General features: G+C 37.1%; 1 protein-coding gene across 3 annotated transcripts; it reads right to left on the reverse strand.

The window, feature by feature from the left end:
- Positions 1-3,513: 3,513 nt before the first annotated feature.
- Positions 3,514-18,865, reverse strand: LOC127642389 (protein spinster homolog 3-like). Of its 3 annotated transcripts, XR_007970349.1 has the most exons (14): positions 18,733-18,865; positions 15,449-15,690; positions 15,283-15,348; positions 14,686-14,822; positions 14,301-14,452; positions 14,120-14,186; positions 12,976-13,115; positions 12,633-12,785; positions 11,766-11,955; positions 11,389-11,454; positions 10,566-10,664; positions 10,162-10,333; positions 5,465-5,559; positions 3,514-5,214 (listed from the first exon to the last, which is right to left on the reverse strand). XR_007970349.1 is itself a non-coding variant. In XM_052125009.1 (13 exons), the coding sequence occupies exons 2-13, from the start codon at positions 15,597-15,599 to the stop codon at positions 5,516-5,518; spliced, it is 1,437 nt and encodes a 478-aa protein (XP_051980969.1). In that variant the 5' UTR covers positions 15,600-15,690; positions 18,733-18,865; the 3' UTR covers positions 5,261-5,515. The 3 variants fall into 3 exon arrangements, 1 of the variants encoding a protein (XP_051980969.1); XM_052125009.1 differs by lacking the exon at positions 3,514-5,214 and having other exon boundaries at positions 5,261-5,559; XR_007970351.1 differs by lacking the exons at positions 15,449-15,690; positions 18,733-18,865 and having other exon boundaries at positions 14,686-14,809; positions 15,283-15,318.
- Between the last annotated feature and the right edge of the window lie 2,376 nt (positions 18,866-21,241).

The raw sequence follows: 21,241 nt of genomic DNA on the forward strand, positions 1-21,241 counted from the left end.
ATTTTATACACTCCAAAACATAGGCCTCATTCAAGTGCCTATCTGTCTGTAACCTCGAGTTTACATTTTTCAAAGAAAAGGAGGCACGAGACAAAATAATTCTGACACAAATGCTTTCGAGTGATATTGTATTAAACACAGAATATTCCTTTAAGAACAAAATGTATTTACTTTAGAAGCAAAACTACATGAGCCCCGTATTAAGATTGGTTTCAGAGAAAAGGCCCATCTATTGAATAAAGCTATAAAGACATGATCGTTTTCATGTTTTAAGCATAAATCTATCAACATTTTGTGAGGTTTTTTATTTAAAACCAGAGAGAAAAAAAAGATAAAGCTTCTTCCCAATCGCATAAGGAAAATAAACTTAACTCAAGATAAACTGTATAATGTTTACATTACATATTTTTACTGGAAAACAAGAGAAAATTAAGCCGGAGAGTTACCGTAAGGTGCTTTGTTCTGTCATATTGTCAATATGCCAGATACAACAAAACATATGATTTATTTATTGTTCATGAAGGAATGAGCTTTTTCGTGCATAGGATTGTGTGTCTAATTAAATACTGACCATGCTCTCTCTCCCTCTCTCTATCTCAATCTCTCTCTCTTCTCCTTTTGGCTCATTCTCATTGATCGCCACCTAAATGTATTAGCTATTGTGACAGTTTCCTGCTAAGTTCAGCAGGCGATCAGGGGAAACACACAACTACTCAGATAAAGTCTGCAGAAACCAGGAGGGAAGACAATACCTATTGTGTTCTATTTGCAGGTCAAATTATTACCTCAATGGAATGTTTTTCAGAAAAGGATGTAGGCATGTGTGTAAGTTTGTGTGTACGTGCGTGTGTCTGTGGGCAAGTTTCCTCAATATGGTTATGTATGTACCTCCTCATCCATGGCAGCTGAAGAATAAAGTTTGTCGCGAAAGGTTTAAATATTCCAACAGTAAGGTCATAAAAACAGGAGAGTACAGATGAAAAGAACAAAACAGGGTAATGGACGTGAATCTTTTTAACAACGAACAAACAGCTTGACAAGGACTTTAAAATAATTACCTTGACCTTTATGCAGTCAATAGCATTTAAGTTCAATGTTTTGAGGAAAGTATTTGAAAGGGTGTGCAAAGCACCACTGGTTACATAAATAGAACACAACATTTTCTGTCCTTTCAATACTTTCAATCAGCCCAATAGCACCATTGCAGTGAGTCAGAAACCAATTCCGAGACCAAATATCTATCATTTTGACATCTATTAAAGAAGTAGTTCACCTACAAATGAAAATTCTCTCATCATTCACTCACCTTCATGCCATCCCAGATGTGCATGGCTTCCTTTCTTCTTCAAAACACAATAAAAGATTTTTAGAAGAATATTTCAGCTCTGTGGGTTGCAGTGGGATGGTGAGCAATACTTTGAAGCTCCATAAAGCACATAAATGCAGCATAAAGGTAATTCATATGACTCCAGTGGTTTAATCCATATGTTCTGAAGGGATTTAATCAGTTTTGGGTGTGAACAGACCAAAATGTAACTCCTTTTTCACTGTACATTTTGCCAATGCAGTTTCTAGGCACGATCATGATTTCAAGCTCGATAATACTTCCTGGTGCTTGACGTATGCGCAGAGCACTAGAAGGTGCTAGGAAGTTTAATTGGGCTTGAAATCGTACTTGCCAAGAAGCAGGGAATTGCTCAAAGAACAAAAATGAAAAGATGAAAAAATATATATGTTTTATTTATTTTTTGCAAAACATTACCGAAAATGGGAACCAAGTCATTTTCAATTGCCCCGGAGTGAAAACCTTATATAAAAATGCTGGTAACTGGTTTTAACCAGTTAATTTAATTCAAAACATTTAAATTCCAAAAACAGTTTTTCATGAAAACCAAAGTACAAAGAGTTTATCACAGTAAATTTGTGGAATTACACCACTCCGTGCTGCCCGAAAAAACATATGCTTTCATTCTGAAGGACACCTTTGCATTACAAATTTCTTTGCCTAATTGCCTGTTGTGGATGTGGCATTCTGTGAATGCAGACCTTTTTTTCTCAACTATGTATATTTACTGCTTATGTACATGCACAGCTAATAAAGAGACAAGGAAAACATTATTAGATGTAAAAAGTAAATTTCTCAGTTGTTTCCAAGTCTTCACTGTTATTATAATATATGATGCATTCATACAGATTTGATTCTCCTGGGTTTTGACTGAGAAGCAGATCTGTAATGAAAAATATACTTCAATTAACTGTATGCTTGTTATGATTTCTATGCTCATAAATTCACCACACCGGAAAATAAATTGAACAGCTTATTTTCACTTATTTTGGTAGGGAAAAGAAGTACAATTATGTATTTAATAACTATGTATAAATACTAAATACTGTATACAGTACATGGATGGCTAATCCAGATAAAAGGAAAACATTATTAAATGTAAAAAGTACATTGATCATTTGTTTCCAAGTATTCACTGAATTATTGTTAGATATGATGCATTCATACGGATTAGATGCTGCTAGGATTTAAATGAGAAGCAGATCTGTAATTAAAATTATACTTAACTGTTAATTAACTGTGTTATGATTTCTATGTTGATAAATCCACCACATTTATTTCACTCACCCTTAGCACAGAGTACTGTCATTTTAAATAGAACATTATTAACCATTCTTTTATTTTGTTCTAACCGGTAACCATTTGGAAAGGAGGCTACAGAACTTTTGAACCGGAATGAAAAAATACAGTTTTTGCACAGAACAAACCGAAATGAAAAATATTTCGTTTATAGTCTCTGCCAAGAAGACTGCTAATGTCAAGATTTATGGTAAAAAAGGAGTTACATTTTGGTCTGTTTTCTTCCAAAATCGATTTGATCGCTTCAGAAGACATGGATTAAACCACTGGAGTCATATGGGTTACGTTCATGCTGCTTTATGTGCTTTGTTTTGGGGGTTGTTCTTCCGTCAAGGGTCCCTAGGTCCCTAAGGCAGCTGCCCACCCTGTAGTTACACCAATGGTGACATTACAGTATTTGAAAATAAGTGATCAGGTACTTTTCATATCAGCACCCATTATTCAGTGCCACTAAAAAATAAATCAATAAAGAAAATCCTGAACATTTCAGCTGATATGATAAGCCTTGTACTGTCACCTCATGATACCGCTCTGCATACAGGACTTTTCTAATCCCTGGAATAGATTTTTAATTACATTTATCAGGTCTACTAATGAGCCTTTCTTAGGCCCCCATTGCAATAACTGAAAATTACTGTTCTGAACTCACAGGAACATGAAGTTATCTGTTACAGAGCATTTGCCATTTAGCTCCATTGTACTCAGTAATATCCATGGATGTTTTGCAGGCAACACAATTTCAAGCATTTGTGGCTTAAACATAAGTATATTCTGCCCCTTGTGGTGCTTAAGGGTATGATAGAGGGGGTGGACTTGGACAGTAAAAATGAAAGTAATTTTTAAAATTCCTATAAAAATATTTGTCTCAGTCTACACTCTATAGATGAACTAAGAAGTCTAAGAGTATTTGGCACATATAAAGTTGAAGTCAGAAGTTTACATACACTTCAGTCATTAAAGCAATTTTTTTTAACTACTCCACAGATTTAATATTAGCAAACTATAGTGTTGGCAAGTTGTTTAGGAAATTTATTTTGTGAATGACACAAGTAATTTTTCCAACAATTGTTACAGATTGATTGTTTCACGTTTAATTGACTATATCACGATTCCAGAGGGTCAGACATTTACATACACAAAGTTAATAGTGCCTTTAAGCAGCTTGGAAAATTCCAGAAAATTATGTCAAGCCTTTAGACAATTATCCAATTAGCATCGGATAGGAGGTGTACTTGTGGATGTATTTTAAGGCCTACCTTTTAAAATCAGTTCCTTTGTTTGACATCCAGGGAAAATCAAATGAAATCAGCCAAGACCTCAGAAAAATATTGTGGACCTCCACAAGTCTGGATCATTCTTCGGAGCAATTTCCAAATGCCTTAAGGTACCACGTTCATCTGTACAAACAATAGTACGCAAGTATAAACACCATGGGACCATGCAGCCATCATACCGCTCAGGAAGGAGACGCATTCTGTCTCCTAGAGATTCATTTAATTTGGTGTGAAAAGTGCAAATCTAACCCAGACAACAGCAAAGGACCTTGTCAAGATGCTGGAGGAAACAGTTAGACAAGTATCTATATCTACAGTAAATTGAGTCCTATAACCTGAAAGGCTACTCAGCAAGGAAGTAGCCACTGCTCCAAAACCGGCATAAAAACGTCAGACTACAGTTTGCAAGTGCACATGAGGACAAAGATCTTACTTTTTGGAGAAATGTCCTCTGGTCTAATGAAAAAAAAAAATGTAACTGTTTGGCCATAATTACCCTTGTTATGTTTGGAGGAAAAAGGGTGAGGCTTGCAAGCCAAAGAACACCATCCTAACTGTGAAGCATGTGGGTGGCAGCATCATGTTGTGGGGGTGCTTTGTTGCAGGAGGGACTGGTGCACTTCACAAAATAGATGACATCATGAGGAAGGAAAAATATGTGGATATATTAAAGCAACATCTCAAGACATAAGCCTGGAAGTTAAAGCTTGATCGCAAATGGGTCTTCCAAATGGACAATGACCCCAAGTTGTGGCAAAATGGCTTAAGGACAACAAAGTCAAGGTATTGGAGTGGCCATCACAAAGCCCTGACCTCAATCTGATAGAAACTTTGCAGGCAGAATTGAAAAAGCATGTGCGAGAAAGGAGGCCTACAAACCTGACTTAGTTCTGAAATCAGTTCTGTCTGGAGGAAAGCAACTTATTGTGAGAAGCTTGTGGAAGGCTAGCCAAAAAGTTTTACCTAAATTAAACAATTTAAAGGCAAAATACTAACAAAGTGTATGTAAACTTCTGACCCACTGGGAATGTGATGAAAGAAATAAAAACTTAAATAAATCATTCTCTCTACTATTATTCTGACATTTCATATTCTTAAAATAAAGTAGTGATCCTAACTGACCTAAGACAGTAAGGTTATCTATGAATAAATGTCAGGAATTGTGAAAAACTGAGTTTAAATTTATTTGGCTAAGGTGTATGTGAACTTCTGATTTCAAATGTAGTATTTCAAGGTTTCAGTTGAAATGCAGAAGGGGCTGTTCTCTCCCTTTGTTCCCCTGAGGCTTCCACACAGCTGTTGAGAAAAGCAGAATGAAAGCTCCAAAATGCTTACTGTTTAATATGACTGCATGCTAGACACTTACACAAATTGAATAATGTTCACAGTGAGTTCCAGTGCATTTGTGAGGTAAACTTGTACATTGTATTTGTATCTTACGATGGTGTTCCTACAAATTTGAACTTTTTTCTTTTGAAAATGTCAAAGATTATTCTGTCAATCAATGTGTCATCTCCAAGTGTCTGCTTGATCAAGCAAAGCTCACCCAAGGTCTGGTGGTGAACATGCATGTCTGTTTTGGTTGGTATTTATAAGGTCACACTGACACTGTGGATGTTGCCGGCTGCCCATTAGCATGCCCTGAATTGAAAAAGACAGAAAGAAGTTAAGAAAATGTAAAGAATATGTAAAAATATGTATTTATATACTGATATGGAGTAACACCCAAAATAGAAATTCAAGATCTTTCTTGACAGTCTTTGACATTTTAACACAGATGATTGGACTACAATATTATTAGATTTAGGCCTTTATCAATTCAGAAAGTTCACTTGTTTCCAGCCAGACCACTCACACTAGTGAAACCCAGAGATAAATACTCTTTCTGCAGAAGTAAATCAGCTCAGGCTGGAGGTACCAATGGTTGAGAAACACAACAAATCATAAATATTGGCATGATTGCAAGCACAGAATCAGCTGCAGTAAACAGTCTGTTCTATCTACACAAGGAACAAGCTGATATGAGCACTATAACAGAGGAAGTCAGTGGTGTGTTAACTAATCTATCTCACTGTCTTATCTATCACACCGTGTCTTTTTTTCTCTTTATATAGATTTATACAAAATGCAAACATTCAATTAATAATAAAATCAAATTTGTGAAAAAGCAAAAGTGTAAAGTACAACATATATAAAACTGTTGTTATGGCTAATAATTACTGTAATTAATAATGTTACACCCACCTTAATAAATTACAACATTTTAAACATATGACAATAAAAATCTGACTTTATGTTTATGAAAGATACCCTTGTCCTGTGAACACAGTTCAGCGTTTTAGTTAAAATGCCCCTTTATTCTATAGTTGACCCTTACCTGAATATGTGCCAATGTAGTTCTATTATGTTGCATTGTTTACCCAATTATAAAAAATATGATAATATTGGACAATAATTTATATAACAGCGTTTTTAACTAGTTGTTTGAAACTAGCATACCAAATCACTGCTAGAGAAACCACACATTTGTGTATCTGGACTTTTAACTCAAAACTTTATAGTTACTGAGATATACAGTGAGGAAAATAAGTATTTGAACACCCTGCTATTTTGCAAGTTCTCCCACTTAGAAATCATGGAGGGGTCTGAAATTGTCATCGTAGGTGCATGTCCACTGTGAGAGACATAATCTAAAAAAACAAATCCAGAAATCACAATGTATGATTTTTTAACTATTTATTTGTATGATACAGCTGCAAATAAGTATTTGAACACCTGAGAAAATCAATGTTAATATTTGGTACAGTAGCCTTTGTTTGCAATTACAGAGGTCAAACGTTTCCTGTAGTTTTTCACCAGGTTTGCACACACTGCAGGAGGGATTTTGGCCCACTCCTCCACACAGATCTTCTCTAGATCAGTCAGGTTTCTGGGCTGTCGCTGAGAAACACGGAGTTTGAGCTCTCTCCAAAGATTCTCTATTGGGTTTAGGTCTGGAGACTGGCTAGGCCACGCCAGAACATTGATATGCTTCTTACAGAGCCACTCCTTGGTTATCGTGGCTGTGTGCTTCGGGTCATTGTCATGTTGGAAGACCCAGCCTCGACCCATCTTCAATGCTCTAACTGAGGGAAGGAGGTTGTTCCCCAAAATCTCGCAATACATGGCCCCGGTCATCCTCTCCTTAATACAGTGCAGTCAGCCTTGTCCCATGTGCAGAAAAACACCCCCAAAGCATGATGCTACCACCCCCATGCTTCACAGTAGGGATGGTGTTCTTGGGATGGTACTCATCATTCTTCTTCCTCCAAACACGGTTAGTGGAATTATGACCAAAAAGTTCTATTTTAGTCTCATCTGACCACATGACTTTCTCCCATGACTCCTCTGGATCATCCAAATGGTCATTGGCAAACTTAAGACGGGCCTTGACATGTGCTGGTTTAAGCAGGGGAACCTTCCGTGCCATGCATGATTTCAAACCATGACGTCTTAGTGTATTACCAACATTAACCTTGGAAACGGTGGTCCCAGCTCTTTTCAGGTCATTGACCAGCTCCTCCCGTGTAGTTCTGGGCTGATTTCTCATCTTTCTTAGGATCATTGAGACCCCACGAGGTGAGATCTTCCATGGAGCCCCAGTCCGAGGGAGATTGACAGTCATGTTTAGCTTCTTCCATTTTCTAATGATTGCTCCAACAGTGGACCTTTTTTCACCAAGCTGCTTGGCAATTTCCCCGTAGCCCTTTCCAGCCTTGTGGAGGTGTACAATTTTGTCTCTAGTGTCTTTGGACAGCTCTTTGGTCTTGGCCATGTTAGTAGTTGGATTCTTACTGATTGTATGGGGTGGACAGGTGTCTTTATGCAGCTAACGACCTCAAACAGGTGCATCTAATTTAGGATAATAAATGGAGTGGAGGTGGACATTTTAAAGGCAGACTAACAGGTCTTTGAGGGTCAGAATTCTAGCTGATAGACAGGTGTTCAAATACTTATTTGCAGCTGTATCATACAAATAAATAGTTAAAAAATCATACATTGTGATTTCTGGATTTTTTTTTTTAGATTATGTCTCTCACAGTGGACATGCACCTACAATGACAATTTCAGACCCCTCCATGATTTCTAAGTGGGAGAACTTGCAAAATAGCAGGGTGTTCAAATACTTATTTTCCTCACTGTAGTTACCCTTTGACAACTTCCCCAGGTGAAGAGTAGTCTCAGTCTCCCGTATATATGAATACCTTTTAAGTATTCCCCATAACACAATTAAACCATTACAACATACACATTCCTGCAGGGACTGTGCTCTGTTTATTTATTTCCCATCAGTGAAAAAAGGGCCAGCATGAGGGGAGAATAGAGGCCTTTGTCCTGGATTCAACTCTGAGCCTTGCGTTAGAATCTCATCATATGTTACACCATAGATTTGGTCACAATGTAATCCTCCATTATCTGCATCAAGTGTGTTAGCTAATATACACTCACCTAAAGGATTATTAGGAACACCATACTAATACTGTGTTTGACCCCCTTTCACCTTCAGAACTGCCTTAATTCTACGTGGCATTGATTCAACAAGGTGCTGAAAGCATTCTTAGAAATGTTGGCCCATATTGATCGGATAGCATCTTGCAGTTTATGGAGATTTGTGGGATGCACATCCAGGGCACGAAGCTCCCGTTCCACCACATCCCAAAGATGCTCTATTGGGTTGAGATCTGGTGACTGTGGGGGCCATTTTAGTACAGTGAACTCATTGTCATGTTCAAGAAACCAATTTGAAATGATTCAAGCTTTGTGACATGGTGCATTATCCTGCTGGAAGTAGCCATCAGAGGATGGGTACATGGTGGCCATAAAGGGATGGACATGGTCAGAAACAATGCTCAGGTAGGCCGTGGCACTTAAACGATGCCCAATTGGTACTAAGGGGCCTAAAGTGTGCCAAGAAAACATCCCCCACACCATTACACCACCACCACCAGCCTGCACAGTGGTAACAAGGCATGATGGATCCATGTTCTCATTCTGTTTACGCCAAATTCTGACTCTACCATCTGAATGTCTCAACAGAAATCGAGACTCATCAGACCAGGCAACATTTTTCCAGTCTTCAACTGTCCAATTTTGGTGAGCTCTTGCTAATTGTAGCCTCTTTTTCCTATTTGTAGTGGAGATGAGTGGTACCGGTGGGGTCTTCTGCTGTTGTAGCCCATCCGCCTCAAGGTTGTGCATGTTGTGGCTTCACAAATGCTTTGCTGCATACCTCGGTTGTAACGAGTGGTTATTTCAGGCAAAGTTGCTCTTCTATCAGCTTGAATCAGTCGGCCCATTCTCCTCTGACCTCTAGCATCAACAAGGCATTTTCAGCCCACAGGACTGCCGCATACTGGATGTTTTTCCTTTTCACACCATTCTTTGTAAACCCTAGAAATGGTTGTGCGTGAAAATCCCAGTAACTGAGCAGACTGTGAAATACTCAGACCGGCCCGTCTGGCACCAACAACCATGCCACGCTCAAAATTGCTTAAATCACCTTTCTTTCCCATTCTGACATTCAGTTTGGAGTTCAGGAGATTGTCTTGACCAGGACCACACCCCTAAATGCATTGAAGCAACTGCCATGTTATTGGTTGATTAGATAATTGCATTAATGAGAAATTGAACAGGTGTTCCTAATAATCCTTTAGGTGAGTGTAGATCATAAGGTGTGTTTAGGATAAACATACAATTTGGAACATTACATCTGATTTCGCTTTTAGTTGTTTTAATCATTTAATATCTTGAAATAAGCTTTTGTTGTCAACAAAAAATCAGTTATTTAAATTGCATGGTGTAATTTTAAACAAATGTCCATTTGAAAATGTATTATTTGTTTATGTTTTACTTTAATATTGTTACTATATTTTTACAAATATGCCTACCACTGGATAAGTACTTTGCATTCATGAAATGCTTTGTTAAATGTATTCATTATAATCAGATGAATACAGGTAAAGTGGGAGTTTTTGTATATGTCTTATTTTTCTTCCTCTATGTATTATGCAGTGGAGATCTATAGCTATGTAGTTATTTGAGTGGCTAAACCATTTGGCATCATTTATTGGTCATACTTTACCTGTTTAATTTGAGTCAGCTGATTATGTCCAAGAACAATAATTTTTTTTTTAAAAGGTACCAAGAAGAAAGAGAGTTTGGACATTCTGTAATTACAATACACTCTTTGTAGCCTCTTATTACCTGACATGAGCAGTTCTGCTGCTTTCTGGTCCTCTTTTATATAGAGAGAGGTCATTAGGAAAAACAGGCCACCCAAAACCCCAGCGAAGGGGCAGAGAAGAACGCTATATTCCAGTCTGCGGAAGTCCCAGCTAGGAGAATCTGGATTATACTTGCGTAGGGCATCTGAGATCTGAACAAAATGCATAATAAGACAACATTAACTTTGTCCTTTAAATTACCCTGTAAAAACATTGTAATTATGCTAGGAAAATTGCAACTACACAAGGTGAAATTTTATATCCAGTATCTAGTTTCAAAGCACTTCTGGGTAATGCCAGTGGTTGTATAATGAAGGCATAGCCTTTGACACTACTGATATTTTTTTATGTAGGTATTGTTGATTAGTATTAAAATATCCTTACCGCACCAATAAGGTATGGACTTCCTGCATCTCCGAGGAGATGACAGACCATAATCTGTAAGGCTTCAGCTGTGGCTCTTCTAGTTGGCACGACAACATACTAAAAGTATTAAGGATAAGATTAAAGATGTTAAAAGATGACTTTTCACATTTCACAAAATTTTTAACTTTGTAATCTAATAATCACACAGGGGAAAATGTTTAATTAAACAATTAATAAAGAATAAACCAGTGTTCTCAAAGTGTTCACCCTAAATTAAAGTATAATGCTATTAAAAGTTTAGTTTACCCCAAAATTTAAAATGTCTCATTTACTCTCCCTCATGCCGTCCCAGAGGTGTATGACTTTTTATCATCTGCTGAACTCAAATGAAGATTTTTAGAAGAATATTTCAGCTCAAATGTACATAAAGGCAAAATAAAAGTAATCCGTAAGACTCAAATGGTTAAATCTACTGTATATATTCTGAAGCGATATGGTAAATCTGTTGGAAACAGATCAATAGATTTTTGCTGCCTTTATGTGCTTTTGGAGCTTCAACATTTTGGTATTCACTTGCATTGTTTGGACCTACAGAGCAGAAATATTCTTCTAAAATTCTTTGTTTGTGTTCTGTAGAAGAAAGAGAGTCATACACATCTGGGGTGGCATAAGGGTGAGTAAATGATGAGAGAATGTTAAAGCTTTTGGTGAACTATTCCTATAAATGTAACTTTATTGAATCACTTAAAGGTGGTTTCCACTGGCTTGTTGCCCTGTGCTAATTTCAAGAGAGTGTGTGTAATTTCTGCACTTGCTGTTTTTAGTAGTGTAAACATTTTACCAGCAGGATGTCAGCCAGAATAGCCCAGTTGAGGGACAGCAGAGTCTCTCCAATAGCAATGAATGTCTGTAGGAGAGTACAGAGACGCAAATATTGAGAGAGAGCACCTTGGAAGATCAGCGTGAAAGCTTATCACACACTGGTGGTCACATTGTGCTCTGGTAGCGGATAACTCATGTTACACCGAATGTATCTATGTATTTACTGTATCTATGCAGACCTAAGGTCTGTTTTATGTTTAGGTCCAAAGGACCATGTTCAATTAAATTTTCATCAGTGCAAATACTTAATGGCACTAAGAGCTCACTCATCTGTAAATATGAATCCAGCCCAATGAGATTCCAGAGAAACATGGCTGAGATCTGAAGTGTGCTTACATATGTGGCTGGGATACTGGTGGATGCTAGTATGATGGCGATGAAAAAGCAGGGGGAGGAACTTAGCATGCCCACAGCACATATGAGAGGGTCTGCATTGGGTACTCTGTCTCTCAGCTTCTTTGATATGAAGGTACCCAGAAACACTCCCACAATCCCCGTCACCACTGTGATTGCCCCAAAGATGTAACTTTGATAAGAGAAAGAAATGGTGGAAACATGATGGGGAAAATCATGGCCATTTTATTTATCTATTTATTTGTTGTTTTGCAACTTGACTTAGTAGACTAAGTGGAATAAATAGACACATACAAATATATGAGAGACCGAGTAGTTGTCACAAGGATGTTGTCACAAGGGCAGTAAATATAAGGGTCAAAAGGCCAATTACACAAATGGATGTTTCCTTTAACAGTAGTTTTGTACGTTGGTTTAAAACAGCTAGTTCATTATCATAACACTACATTTACATTTACATTAACACTATCATTCAGTCCTTCTAAATAACATTTAAATATTATTATATTTTTGCTATGGCTTTTGGATAAACAAGTGAAAACACTAAAACCACATTGGTACACATTCAGACAAGGGTCAGCTACATAATGAAGAGTTTAACTGAAAGGTTAACTTTGTTTTCAGGAAATTTATATTTTTCTTTTATAAATGTTAGGCCTGGGCAAACTGTCACATGTTTTCAATTTCATGTACAGTTTATTAATAAAATTTGCTGATCAAAACAATGGTTTGTCATGCTTTTTTATTACCTTTTACCTTTTTTGTTTCATAATTGAAAATCATTTGGCAATTCTTACCTCAAGGCTCTGCCCATAAATTAAAAGTCAATAGAAAAGAGACTTGCTGTACCTGTCTATAGGGTTACAGGGCTCAACCTCACAAGGTGGCCTGAGACCCTGTGTAACCTGGGCACGGGACAGGAAGGTGGGCGTCCAGAAGGCCAGGGCCCCTGTCACAAAAGCCATGGCAGTCACACCCAAAGATGACCAGACAAAACTCCGACTACAGGGACACAGATACAGAACACAGTAAATGGTAATATTAGTACAACAACCAGTACTACTACCAGTACTTACACAAGAAAACCAGTATAAATGGAAGACACAAAACTAAGACCTTTCTAAAACCTTGGGTAAATGCCTTATTGGATCACATACATCAAACTAGACTTAATGTCTACAGTGCAACTTACTTCTTCAGGAGGTACTTGATGTCCTCAAGGTAGGAGGTTCTTTCCATGGCTGCTCCGTGGCTGTCTGAGGCTCCGCGAGGAGGATTAGGAATAAGAAACACCAGAAGCAGTAGACCCAGCACTCCCAGAGCAGGATTTACCTATATCACATGCAACACTTTATGGATATATACAGTCTTGGTTTGAATGTTAAATTGAATAAGGATTCATAAGTAGCTTCCACACAATGTTCCAGCTTGCTCTGTGATGTTTCTATTATAGAATATACTGTATAATCCCTCAATTTAGAATCTTTAATTATATATGCTGTTCAGAACAGTACTACTGACATGCTTTAAAACTGTACATCTTCCCACTAAGTTTATAAATATAAATAGATCATACAAATAAATAGATCATGTGTGAAATAAAAAAGAGCTCCATTTTAAAGTATACTTTTTAAAGCTTAAATGGAGCAAAAATATGCAGTAAACCCCAAATCCCAATTAAACCAATAAAATATAATGTAGACTTTATTCCCGCTAGCGACACGAGGCTGCGAGGGATAGACTTACAGTCTCTTCAATGGGCTGAACTGCAGTTTAAAGTGTTTTTGGATCTTTCCAAAGAGAAAACATTATCTAAACTATCTGTCAAAGAACATTCTGTATACAAAGAACTACAGACAACATGAGTTGTGGAAAATCAGATCTATGAGCTTTATACAGCTTTATACCGTCCATGCTATTGAAGAGATGGCAAGTCTGTCTCTTTGTACAGCCTCATTGTCATTCTCATTAAAAATGGCACTAGTGTGAATAAGATGTCCGCTACATTTAACTTTTACTGCATGATTATGTAACAAGATTAAGATGATGATGAAGAAAAGTGAGACTTGATTATTAAGTCTAACACAATAAGACTACATCAGTGCTTTCATAAAATGCTGTTTTAATATTGTAGCTCTCTCATTATGTTTATATTGGATAGACAGACAGACAGACAGACAGACAGACAGACAGACTGACTGACTGACAGACAGACAGACAGACAGATAGACAGATAGACAGATAGACAGATAGACAGATAGATAGATAGATAGATAGATAGATAGATAGATAGATAGATAGATAGATAGATAGATAGATAGATAGATAGGTCCTACCCTCAGGGCCCATCTCCAGTCACCTGTTGCATTAGCTATTGTTGCCCCCAATATATATCCAAGACCACTATGAATGAAAATGAAAAAAGAACAGAAACTAATGTAAAAGACAGGTTCATACATAGGAAATACTTATTGTGCATATACATTTCAGTTTAAAGTGGTGCAGAAACGCATTCACCTTCCAACAGGTATGAAAATATAGAAGAAGGATATCATGAGAGTTCTCTGGGTGCCAGTAAACAAGTCACCAATGATTGTAGGAGCTATGGTGGAGTAACTGGCTTCTCCTGTACCAACCAGTGCCCTTGTCAGGACCAAAACCCAGAAGTGCTATAATGAGAAAAAATGAGCTTAGTAAATATACAGTTAGTAGAAATTTTATTTTCACAATTATTTTCTCAATGTTTTTACCCAAATTATTTAAAATATAGAAATTGGTCCAAAAATGTGTTGCAAACGAGCATTTACACATGGTTAAAGCTGAGACTTTGAATTTGGTGACATCACCACAGAGAGTGTATTTGCATTACAGAATTCCCCAGACACACATTATTTTACTTTACCGACTGTTTGACGAAAGAGCTGCCCAGGGTCGTGACAATCCACACAAATAACCCAGCAATCATGATTAGCTTCCTGTCATAGCGGTCTCCAAGGTAACCAAAAACTGGCGCCAAGAACATAAAGCTACAGATAAAAACTGTAAATATGTTAATACAGGGTAGATAGAAAACAGTTGGGCTGTGTCCTAAAAATGCAGCATAATATAAGAAGAAGAATTAAACAGCAAATAATCAAAAGTCATTTTAAAGTGTAGTGACTTCATAGTAATAACTGGCAAAAAATTGCATACTTAGAACACTTGAAAAAGAAAGCAAGAAAGAGATATAGTAAATGTGATACTGCAACCAGCAACCAGATTCTTATCAGCATGAAACTACCGGTAGATGAAACTTGCTGTCAGCTGCAAGTTGACTAAAGTCACAGATTGCATCTTTTACAGCATGATACATGTCTACTTGTGTTCTGCGTAATGCTGAGCTTGTCGGTGGTGGTAACTATTGAAATTAAATGATATTGAAACCTGACCAGCAAGGAAGTTCAATTCTATACTGTCACTCTTATTATTGCTCAGTTCTTTAATACATTCAAACTGATACCTGTCTGCAGGAGGCCAGATGTGCTGTCACTGATTCCAAAGTACTTCTGGATGCTAAGCAGCACACCTAAAACAGGACCAGGACACATTCGTGGTGAAAAAATGTATTTCTGTAACACAAGTGTGACATTCTGACATAACACTGAGTTTGGTTAATGTGCACTTACCTGCTATGGTATAACGGTCCATATAGTTGAGGAGATTAATATAGCAGAGCACAGCAACTGCAATGTAGGAGCGTCTTGGGGAGATGGAGGTTGTCTGTATTGTGTCGCCATCTGGTAACTCAGAGCTGAAGGAGCCATAACGTACACTCATGTTTGTGGTGAAACTGAAGCGGTTTTCAGTCTGTGTAGGTTCGAGGCCACAATGCCCTCTGTCTCTATGGCTATCTAATGTCTTTATGCCTCTGTATGAAGAGAACAGACTTGTGAGCAAATCACAGACAGTAAAAGTGACAAAATAATGATTTTAAAACCTTCTTTTTCACAGAGGAATCTATGTTTGAGAACTGTGGCATAGAGCTCACATGGATTTCATGTGGTTTTCAGCTACTGGACAGTGTTTAAGGGTCAAAGTAACCACAGAAAAAAAGAAAAGAATACTTTGGAGTGCAGTCATAATTAATAATTACACATGAACCCAGCTAGTAATAACAATTACAATGTAAAAAAATGACAAATGTCTAATGTGGAATAAATACGCCACTGGAGGTGTGATCACCAACAGTATTTTACCATATGATAAACAGAGCATTGTGATGAGGAAGAGGGCGGGGCCGGGCAGTCAGGATAAACGCCTGGCCCTGAATCGGGCTAATCAGCTGGGAGGGGGATAAAGATGAGCTGGAGGTACCAGTTCAGGAGAGAGAGAGAGACACATGCGGCCTCTGTGTGTATGTCTGTATGTTTGTTTTTACATTGATTCGAGTTAATTTATGATATAAAAATTTATGTTGACTGCTCAGCTGGTTCCTGCCTCCTCCTTGACCATTGTTTACCCATTACATTGGTGCTGAAACCTGGGAAGGAGAAGGGATGCACTGTCATGGAGTCCTCACCGCTGCCATCCACTGGGGGCGGAGTTGCTGCTGGCTGCTTGGAGTCAGAGGAACCGCTGCCATTTGCCAGGAAGGGAAGGAGCCGTCCCCGTCCACCAGGGGTCAGAGGACTCGCTGCCGTCTGCCTGGGGAGGAGTGGCTGTCGTCTGCCAGAGGGCGGAGGAATGGCTGAGGACCAGGCGATGGTGTTTCCGGGAACCGGCGAGACAGTTTTCTCTCTCCCTCGCTCCTCTCTCTCTCTCTCTGTCGCTCCACCTCGCTACTTCCCCCTCCCCCTTTCCCTCCCCTAATTTCTCCCAGGGCTCCAGAAAGGCGGGGAAGACCTGCCACAAGGTACGGCCTCCAGGAAGGTCATGCCGGGGGTTTCCGGCAATGGAGGAGTGTGACGAGGAGTAGGGCGGGGCAGTGAGGATACACGCCCGGCCCTGAATTGGGCTAATCAGCTGGGAGGGGGATATAGACAAGCCGGAGGCACCAGTTCGGAAGGGAGCGTGTGCCACATGTGGCCACTGTGTGTGTGTGCCTATATGTTTGTATTTACGTTGATTCAAGATAATTTATGTTATTAAAAATTAAATTTACTGTTCAGCCGGTTTATGGCTCCTCATTGCCCACTTTACTCTGTCACAGGCACATGCTCGCCAACTTATTATTTTGCATGCTGGATTGTGAAATTTAAACTTATATTTTGTACAAAACAAAATAAATGCTCAAGCCATTGCATTAGTGTGGAATCAAGGATACAACATTAAGGCCTTCAATGTAAAAAAAATACATTTAATTAGGGTAGAAATTTAAAAAGGAATTTAGCTGGCCTATGATCTTGATGTGGAGAAAATAGCCTATAAATTAAATTACTGCATAGTGAATCAAATACTTGGCAATAACATGTAAGCACAGGGATATAATTTTAGGCAGGATTTACTTGTGACTGGAGGTCCTGAATAAACCCCCATTTAAGATGGGCCCAGCAAGGTAGCGCTTTACATAAGGTTGTATTTGTTAACATAAGTTAACTGCATTAGTTAACATAAACTAACAAGGAACAATACTTTTACATCACTTATATTGGTTAATGTTAATTTCAGCATGTACTAATAAATTTTTCATTTTAAAAGTTGCATAGGTTAATGCATAATGAGCTAGCATGAACTAACAATGAACAATTGAATATTCAGAGTTGCCTTCTGCACAATTAAAATGCTCCGAAAACTCTCAAACCAACCATGCTGGTTGCACTTGGTGGAGAGTTAGGTAAAGCGTTCATGAAAGTTTCTTTTTGACATGTATAAATGTGGGAAAATGGATGTCCTAATGATATTTATCATAAAATCCTAACCTTTTCTGCACCATTTGGGACTCTAGTATTCTCAAAAAAGCATCAGCGAAAAAGGGCCTACATAGGGTGTAATATGTATATCAGCTTGATTTGTTAGTATTAGTCACTATTTTAAGATCTCTTAAATTAATTATTTTAGTTTCCTGTAGCATCTCAGAAACAAATCTCAACTTTTGACTCATCTTGAGCATTTTCATGAGAAACTGCTTGATGTGTATTACAGAAAACAGATGATGAGACCAACATTTAAAAAAAAATGGAATAGAACAAGAGAACTTGTTATCTAAATGTTGGTTGAGAGCTTACTGTTTCGCACTCAGTCACTGTTTTTACTGTCACCAACACAAGAATCACACAAATCATATTTAGATCAACTGACCACCAAAAGAGCATATTTTATTCACCGGACAACAATATATTTATCCTGTAATATAACTATACATTTTTTTAAATCTAACATAATAAAGACATGTTTATAAAATATGTACTTTACGAATCAAATAACAAAATGTAATTGGGAACCAACATTTTAAGACAACAGCACCTGACAAGCAATTCTCAACTCATCCGAGGCGAAGAAATAAATCACTGCCATTACATGGAACTGTTGTTGAAAAAAATTAAAGGAATAGATATTTCTCCTATTTTTATCACAGATTAGAAAATTAACAGTCGAAAGAACATACATGACACCTAAGTTTCTTTTTTTCTTTCTTTTTGTGGTAGTCTTAGGCAGAAGATCCCACTAAAAGTTACTAATAGGCTATCAGTGGATGAGCACAGGAGTTCCTTAATGGACTTCCACAATGCCACTGTTGTGGTGCATAGCTGTGTATAACCATAGCAGAACAATGTCATGTGATTGTTCAGCTTTGGATCAATTTAGAATGCAAATAGATTAGACATTTAGATAACATTTTGTTTAAAATTTAAGTTTTTAGATTCTCTTATTTTTTTTTCCTGAATAAAATGCAACAATATATCCATTGAATACTTCAATAGAGGATAATTTTACTTTAATAGTTTCAATGATTTGGCATAAAGTTGCTTACTCTGATGGGTTGATGTGATCCAATATACTGTTGTGCTCTAATCCATCTATTTCAGATGCTGCCTTTTCGTTTCTTGTCGTTTTTGTTGTGCGGTCACTTCTTTAGGCAAAGAAAGGACATTCCTCTGTGTATGCAGCACACTGCAGGGTTATCAAGTTAGAATCAAGCCCTGCCCCTTTTTCTCTGGTCACACGCCTGAAAACAGTTCCTCCTTGTGTTGCAATATACACCATAAACCGACATCTCGCCCCCCTTGTTCACATTAAACTTTCTGCTTTACTCTGATCTGTTACCCAGATCTGCCAGGCTGTATGTCTTTTACAGTAAGGCTCTGAAAATCAGGGCAATGGACTGAGAAACTGAGGAATTATCCAAATGAAAACACTAATCTTGAAAAGCACAGTCAACAATAAATGTAATCTGCTCCATTCTTTTTTGTCACTTTGACCAAGAAACACATTTTGAGTTTTTTTGTCTAAATGTTGAAAATGTCTATGCTCTCTAACTATATAATATTATTCCTTTATATGATTATTTTGCTATATTTTATTTTATTACCAAACCGTTTCCACAATATAATAATTTAAATGTTGTATATTACTTTTTTATTTATTTATTCTTTTTTACTTTAGTACACGGAAATATGGATAAATTATTTTGAATAAGCCATGATCTTGTTTACTTACATCTAGAAAATCTTGGGAGATTATAACTGTCCAGTTATAGTGGGCCTATCTTTTAATTCCCTGGACTCCTGGATCATTCCCTGCATAATTTGAGTCATTTATTTTGTTATGTCAAACTTTAAAATAAAGCAAATAATCACTATTCAAAACTACATTCAACTGTAGCCTACAAAAGAAATGGTATCACCAACCCCATTTGAAATAATACCAAAAATTAAGACATTTGAAGGTGCACTCAGTGACTTACATTGACCCATAGGGAAATGGGTAATTGAGTGAAAAATATGTTTCTAACTTGTGTTATGGCACAAGGGTTTTGGGGGCCCTACAGGTTTCTGAACCAGCCAAAAAGAAGATAAATTAGATATTTTCTATATAAAAAAGCTCTCATTTCAGAGAGAGAATTTTACCAATAAGTTACCAGAACAGTTAGTAAGGGCCATTCACTAGCAGTGTCATCGGTGGAGGTGGTTTGTGGTCCTGTCCCGAAATATTTAATAGTGCTCCTGAGGAGAAGAAGGAAATTGTATATACAAAAAATGGATAGAAGGAGCATTTCAATTAACCCTCTGGGGTCTGAGGGTGTTTTGGGCCCTGGAGAAGTTTTGAGATGCCTTGACATTTGTGCTTTTTTCAGTTGTTTAAAAACATATTAATGGCTAATGTCTGATAAAACTGTAAGACTACAATAATATGTGAGCAACATGTATGTACATGTTTGTATTTTTGAGAAAATAAAGTTTATGCATGGTTTTTGAACAAAATTAAAATGTAAGTCATTTAAATAACGACATATAACACATACTAAACATTTGTCCACAAGACTTTTGAGGACTGGATCTTGTAGCCTAGAGTTTTTGCAACAAAATTATGTGAAAACCATCCTGATAACTCAATATAGTCCTTTAACTTTTATAAGACACAAAGTGTTAGAAAGGCCATATGCGAGGAGGCATGGATAGTCATGAATATTAATATGGTTCACACCTGAGGAGACAAAGACCCTCCCCTGGGCCTATCAATGAGGAATGTGACTGAGAGAGAATGAATGTGAGGAGACTTAATGGTCACAATAAAGTTTAAGTTAAAACAAGTAATCTGACTATACATTGTATTTACTTAAAGACTTTACTTAAAAACTTTAGACCTACACTACTGTTTAAAATGTTTAGATTAGTAAGATTTTTTATGTTTTTAAAAGAAGTCTCTTCTGCTCACCAAGGCTGTTATTTGATCCAAAACACAGCAAAAACAGTGATATTGTGAAATATTTTTACAATTTAAAACAACTGTTTTCTATTTAAATATATTGTAAAATGCAATTTGTGATCAAATCTGAATTTTCAGCATCATTACTGCAGTCTTCAGTGTCACATGATCCTTCAGAAATCATTATAATATGCTGATTTTATAATATGGGCATATTAAAAGTGCATTTTACTCATTTAACCTGAACAGATATTTGCAAGCACAAGCTTTGTTGATGATAATGAGGCAGCATAAACGCTAGTTAAATTGTAATCCAAAAATGTATATTATATTTATATAATATTACATATTAATCCAAAAATTCATATTATTTTTATATAATATTACACAGCATACAATTTAAATACCTGCTTTAGCCGAAACAACATTTTAAATGTAACTAAAGCTTATTTCAAATTTCAATACTCTGAATCATGGCTGGCAATTCTGGAAAAAGTCCCACTAGTAAAATATGTACATGTTTATATAAAATAGCATGTCAACTAACATAGCTTTGTTTCATAAAGATTACATTGCAGGATAATATTTTACATTTTCATATTTTAAATTGTTTT

Source organism: Xyrauchen texanus, chromosome 4 (assembly GCF_025860055.1).
Source record: "Xyrauchen texanus isolate HMW12.3.18 chromosome 4, RBS_HiC_50CHRs, whole genome shotgun sequence".
In the NCBI taxonomy this organism is placed as follows: Eukaryota; Metazoa; Chordata; class Actinopteri; order Cypriniformes; family Catostomidae; genus Xyrauchen; species Xyrauchen texanus.

Bases quoted from the DNA above. Each gene is read 5' to 3' on its own strand.
- LOC127642389 (XM_052125009.1), bottom strand. From the start codon at position 15,599: ATGAGTGTACGTTATGGCTCCTTCAGCTCTGAGTTACCAGATGGCGAC. The intron at 14,187-14,300 runs GTGAATGCGTTT...TTTCATTCATAG, and splicing joins ATTTTCATACCTGTTGGAAG to TGGTCTTGGATATATATTGG. The intron at 11,956-12,632 runs GTACAGCAAGTC...CTCTTATCAAAG, and splicing joins CCCTGTAACCCTATAGACAG to TTACATCTTTGGGGCAATCA.